Below are 6,000 nucleotides of genomic sequence, written 5' to 3' on the forward strand. Positions count from 1 at the left end.
AAACTTTTTTTGTGGTTTGTTTGTGTTATGATTTGTCATATATGATTTCACTTTAAATCGGTTACAAACTTATTTATTGATTTATTGATTTAATAATGTTTCAGGCAGCTCCAGAAAATCGTCCAAGACATTAAGAAGAATGACGACAGCCTTTTCAACAGATTAAAAAGGTGTTATTCCATTTATTTATTTTGTATAATTCCTCATTAAGCAAACATATACCTATACATTGGGATTACGTATTCAGACTGGTACTTGTAATTAGATTACATTACATTTTAAACCGCTTGTAATCAGATTAGAGTTACTTTTTATGGATTACATGATTACTTATTCTAATTCTTCTATTTTTATATTTAAAAAAAGGCATTTTTAAAGATTTGTTTTGTGCAACTTTTCATTCTAAATCAGTCTAATGCCGATATACATTATGCAAGCCTTTAAAGGGACAGTACACCCAAAAATGAAAATTCTCTCATCATTTACTCAACCTCATGCCATCCCAGATGTACATATTTCAGCTCTGTAGGTCCATACAATGCAATGCAAAACTTTGAAGCTCCACAAACCACATAAAGGCAACATAAAAGTAATCCATAAAACTCCAGTGGTGTAATCCATGTCTTCTGAAGTGATAGGATAGGTGTGGGTGAGAAACCGCTCAATATTTAAGTCCTTTTTTCACTATAAATTATCTCCCTGCCCAGTAGGTGGCGATATGCACAAAAAAGTGATTGCCAAAAACAAAAGAAGAAAAATGTGAAAGTGGAGATTTATAGTAAAAAAGGACTTAAAGCTGCACTATGTAAAAAATTGCCATTATTGATTGAGTACATAAACAACCAGTGTTCAAAACAAATCATTTTTATACGGTAAGCCTATAAAATGATTTGTATTTTGAGATGTTTGACGTGAAATCGCTGGCTCGTGACATACATCCTTTCGTCATTACGTCATGTCCGTAAACACAGGAAAGAAGATACGGCTGTCTCGTTCCCATGTTAACAGTAGGTGACGGTAATGTGCTGTTTAAGTTTGCGAGTTGCCATTAAAAAGAAGAAAGAAACTAAAGTTCACTCACTCACACTTACAGTTCAGGATGGATATTTATCTGTTATCCATTTGGCAAAGTTGTTTACCTGCTATAATGCTTGGATATGTTGACTGGTACAGTTTCACCTCTTAAATTGATAAGTGTAGTACAATACAAACATTACTACTAGATAAAACTGCTATGAAATATACTGGTAGTGATTGAGGTGATTGAGTCTCTTGGTCTTTATGTAAAAGATCTTTGAGAGTGTCAGAAAAGCACTATAAGTGTAAAATTAATTCATTCAAAATATGTGAATACGAGTGTTGTTTATCTTCATCAAAGCAAGTAATATTTCAGTTTTAAATGTTTAATCGTATAACATTATATCACGTTATGGCTCTGAAAATTTCCAGTCATGATCACACACTGGCAAAGCTCAAATCATGTGATTCATCCGCCAGAAGAGCAGAGACGAAACACGACTGACGTAAAGTGTTCTTACGCAAATTGCTTGCAATTTTAACTTTCAACCACAGATGTCGCTAGAGAGCACAGAGTTACGTAGTGCAGCTTTAAATATGTTTCTCACCCACACCCACCATATCACTTCTGACGAAATGGATTACTTCAATGCTACCTTTATGTGCTTTTTGGTCCTTAACATTTCTGGTCACCATTCACTTGCATTGTATGGACCGACAGAGCTGAGATAATCTTATAAAAATCGTAGTTTGTGTTCAGCAGAAGAAAGAAAGTCACGCACATCTGGGATGACATGAGGGTGAGTAAATGATGACATTACCTGTTACTATTTAAATCATGTAATTTGTAATCAGTACCAGACCCAGCACTGTTGTGTACATACGCTATACATCAATCAATCATTTGAATCTCTAATTTTGCAAGCTAAACGAAACTGAAGTACTGAATGCATTTGACAGCTAGCCTGAAATTAGACATGTGGAAACATCTGTTGTCTCTGTCCTCCCATATTTCCTTTCGCTTCCTCTATTGGCATAGTCCAAAACCAGACCATTAGTTGTGGTGTATGACAACAAGAGTACGCCTACACTCCACTGGTCCACGTTATCAAGTCAATTTAGTTGTTATTAATCTAATAGACACCTGTTCTAACTGTAAATACAGTCATAGACGTATATCTGTTTATTACAGTAATATGTAATCCACTATTTTGGGCTAGTTCCTGTGTAGCTGTAAGTGATCAGGTTGATAAGTATTGTTATATAATTAACTAGTGATATGTTTTCATTAATAAGATAAATATAGTATGTGAATGATGTGCATGTTTTAAAGATGTGCAAGACAGATATGGGAAATATGTGAATGAAGGGCACTGGCTTGAATAGTGTACAAATTGGCGTCTCAAAATTATTGTAAGCAAAAATAAATGATTTAAAGGTGCTGTAAGTGATTTCAGCCGTTCTACTTCCATGACACTGAGCCGTTGGATTAGCCACGCCCCCTATTTCCAAAACCCCGCACTCCGAAGATACCAAAAGATCTTTATTGACGCCGACATCATGCAGAAACGGTTGCAAATAACAAGAGCAGCAAATCATCGCCCTCTTCTGGCAACTGTTATGAACAACATGGCATAAAAATGGCATTAAGCCTCAATAATTCACTGCAACTACAATACTGTGAGAACGGGCACAATGATTGACAGTATAAATAACTAAAAACCAACATTTCGTCCCAAACGAGACAGTCCCTACTGGGTGATTTAGGGTCATACCGCAACATAAATGCTTATGAAAGCCAAAATATTAAATGTCATGGATCAGTTTTATGGAGTAATCCATTATTTTGTAATGGGGTTTCAAAATGACAGTTTTCTCATATGATTTTGGAGCAAAACTATATGCCAAAAAAATTATCTCAGAAAGGTGATAGCAACATTATTTCATTTTGACACAGAGATTGGTAGGTCTATTTATAACATCAGTTGACTTCTGCACATCTTGTTGCATTATATGCCAATGGCATGAGTCCGAAAATGGGAAAAACACTTTTTTGTGTTGTTTTTTCCAAAGTTGGAGTGCCTGTGACTCCAGAAGTATTACAGATATCTTAATGTACTTTTATATATTGGTTCTGAACAAACTTTCCTTTTTCAATCTTGATTTGTTAAGGCCCTATATGGTTCCTAAAGATTGAAAACCAAATGTGGGTCACATGAAATGAAGATATTGATCCATGGCATTTAAAGGAGACCTATTATGCCCCTTTTTACAAGATGTAATATGAGTCTCAGGTGTCCCCAGAATGTGTCTGTGAAGTTTCGGCTCAAAATACCCCACGGATCATTTATTACACCATGTTATAAAAGCCTCTTTTTGAGTGGAATCAAAAACACACCGATTTTGTGTGTGTCTCTTTAAATGCAAATGAGCTGCTGCTCCCCGCCCCCTTTTCGGAAGAGGGCTGTGCCTTTACAGCTCGTGTTTTGGTTACTACAGCAACAACAAATCAGAACCGATATGACTGACAGCGTAAATACTGGAGTTCAGGCAGTACTGGGAAGAGAAATCGACCAGAGATTTTACACAGCAACTGGCCTAAAAGTTGAGCGGGGGGTGTTCGCTGTCCTTTTCTGCATATCACGGCGCCGTTTTGTGGTCGGTTCTGCATAATGCGGCGGCTCAATTTAGCTTATCGCGGCCCATTCGGCCCGTTTCGCGGCCGATCCAACAGCCCGCACTGTTCTCCCGATGGCCAGTCCGCCCTGATCGGCCCCAAAATGTGTCGGCCCACCGGGAAAATGCCCGGTATGCCAGATAACCAGTCCAGCTTGTCCACTGCGTCTTCAGTGGCTCTGATGCCGGGAGTACATGAACATCAACACAACACTTATGAGACATTATTCTTCTCACTGTATCTGCTCCAAGACTGTGTGTAGATCACTCAGGGGAGGAGCTATGATAATAGTGCGGAGTCAGTCCCCAGTCGTGGGCGTGGCCTGCTCTAACGTGACGTCACTTTAGAGCAGAAATGAAAAGCGTTCATTATGACACACTGTTTTTGAGTAATAGAAATATAAGAAAGAGGAGTGGGTGCACTTTTAACATTGTAGGGTGGTTGTGTACAAACACCATATAAAAGTGAATTTTGCATAATAGGTCCCCTTTAATATCGAGGCTTTCATCAACTTTTATGTTTATCTTTCACTAGTAAAAAATATATTTATATTTAATTTGGTTGATTTAACATGGAACACCCCTTAGGCTAAATATAGCAACCCTGTTACCCACTCTGGGACATTCTTTAAATTAAAAAATTGAATGAAATAATTTTTGGTTTATTTCTTGTTTATTGCTAGAAAATTTCTAAATCACAAATATTTTAGTTTTAAATTGTATTAAAAAAATTGACAAGTCATGTCATAATGAATTGACTGAAATATGAATTTATTCATGTTATACTAATTTAGTTCATAATATGTATTCCTGAGGTGGATGAGCGTTTTCTGAAGTTTCTGAAAGTACTTTTAAATTAAAGTCCATTTGATGCAACAAGTGTTTAAAGCCATGTTCAAGTGTTCCATGCGCACACACATAAAATGATTTTATGCAAACACAGATTGCACATCTGTCCAATAACAAGTCAGACCAGTTCATAACTTATCTTTATGAGTAACTGAAATCTTCTTTATTTCTTAGGTTTCAATCTGAACAAACTTCTAATATCCTCAAAACTGGGAGAAATACGCTGGACCGGTAAGATCAGCTTCTCTCGGTTTCGAACTATAAATCGTACCGACAAACTCTGAAAAGAATAGCTCTACCAAAAATCAAGATGCGTGGGGATAAATGATGACAGACTTTACCTTTAGGGTCCCCCTACCTCCACCCCTGACTATTCCTCTATGATCGAAATATAGCGTCTATGCCCTAATATGTCAATGTTGATTCATTAACCAGTAATTTAATATACGTATGATACTCACGATGAGTTGTGTAAGAGCCAATTATGACTAACAATCTTGCATAATGTTTCCATAAAGTCTGAAAGCTGGTGGAATGTAGCGGCTCGTTGTCTTTAAGGGTTTGTGCTGTGATGTCACAATGTAACGTCTATATGTGCTTTGTGATGTCTTCTTATAGTCTGGCCTTTATCTTGAACAGCCGATGCATTATTCTGATGCCAAATTTGTGTTATATGGTCATTGTGTGTTTTTTTTTATTGAGTTATGTGTTAGATCACATGCTATAATGTGCTGTGGTGTTTAAACGCTGCTGACAAAGCACAGAAATATCTGTCATCAAGCCACAGTGTGCTGAATTAAACAGCACATTCGAAGGACTTCCTTTATTTGTAGTTGCATTCAATTTTGTTTCAGAATAAGGAAAAAAGGACCCCCAAAAGTACCTGCAAGAGACTATCCAGGCAAGTTCAACACGTTGGGGCACTTAAAAATGTCTGATTGTCACTGCATTTTAAAGAAAGACAGCAAAAGCGCATTTTCAAGCAAAACATTTGCCAAAAAAGAGGTTTGGAATGACAAGGTGTGTTTGTGTATCTTTTTTCAGGTGAAGCTCATGATGTTGAGAACAGCTCTGACTCTTTTGTAAGTGTATATTTGCAAAGCGTGTGTTTCAGTGTATTAAATCAGCCTTCATGGCTCAAACATTGAGCACTGATCATGTGTGCATTTAAATATGACAGGAGAGTGACACGTATGAAGATCTGGGTGATAATGACAACAGCTATGAACCTCCACCGAGGTCAGAAGGTCACAGTCTGAAGGCCTTTAATGTCAGCGTGTCCATAACAAACCCCAGAGGAGAATATCTGGGTAAAATCTGTTCATTCTCTTCTATGTGTTAAATATCTGATGGGGAAATGTCATTGTTTACTCACCCTCGTGTTGATCCAAACCTCTCTGTGTGTGTGAGAGCGAGAGAGAGAGAGTGTGTGTGTGTGTGTGTGTGTGTGTGTGTGTG

At 37.3% G+C, this 6,000-nt stretch overlaps 1 protein-coding gene across 5 annotated transcripts in view; it reads left to right on the top strand.

Moving 5' to 3' along the window:
* LOC127660800 (B-cell linker protein-like) overlaps positions 1–6,000 on the top strand; it is a 43,030-nt gene that overhangs the window by 20,247 nt on the left and 16,783 nt on the right. For 3 of the 5 annotated variants that reach the window (XM_052151219.1, XM_052151221.1, XM_052151223.1), the window contains 5 exons: positions 105–170; positions 4,717–4,773; positions 5,397–5,443; positions 5,587–5,624; positions 5,723–5,852. In XM_052151219.1, coding sequence (XP_052007179.1) covers positions 105–170; positions 4,717–4,773; positions 5,397–5,443; positions 5,587–5,624; positions 5,723–5,852 — 338 coding nt within the window. The remainder of the gene's footprint in view (positions 1–104; positions 171–4,716; positions 4,774–5,396; positions 5,444–5,586; positions 5,625–5,722; positions 5,853–6,000) is intronic. The other 2 variants (XM_052151222.1, XM_052151224.1) reach the window with 1 other exon arrangement.

This window comes from Xyrauchen texanus, chromosome 20 (genome assembly GCF_025860055.1).
Source record: "Xyrauchen texanus isolate HMW12.3.18 chromosome 20, RBS_HiC_50CHRs, whole genome shotgun sequence".
Classification (NCBI taxonomy): domain Eukaryota; kingdom Metazoa; phylum Chordata; class Actinopteri; order Cypriniformes; family Catostomidae; genus Xyrauchen; species Xyrauchen texanus.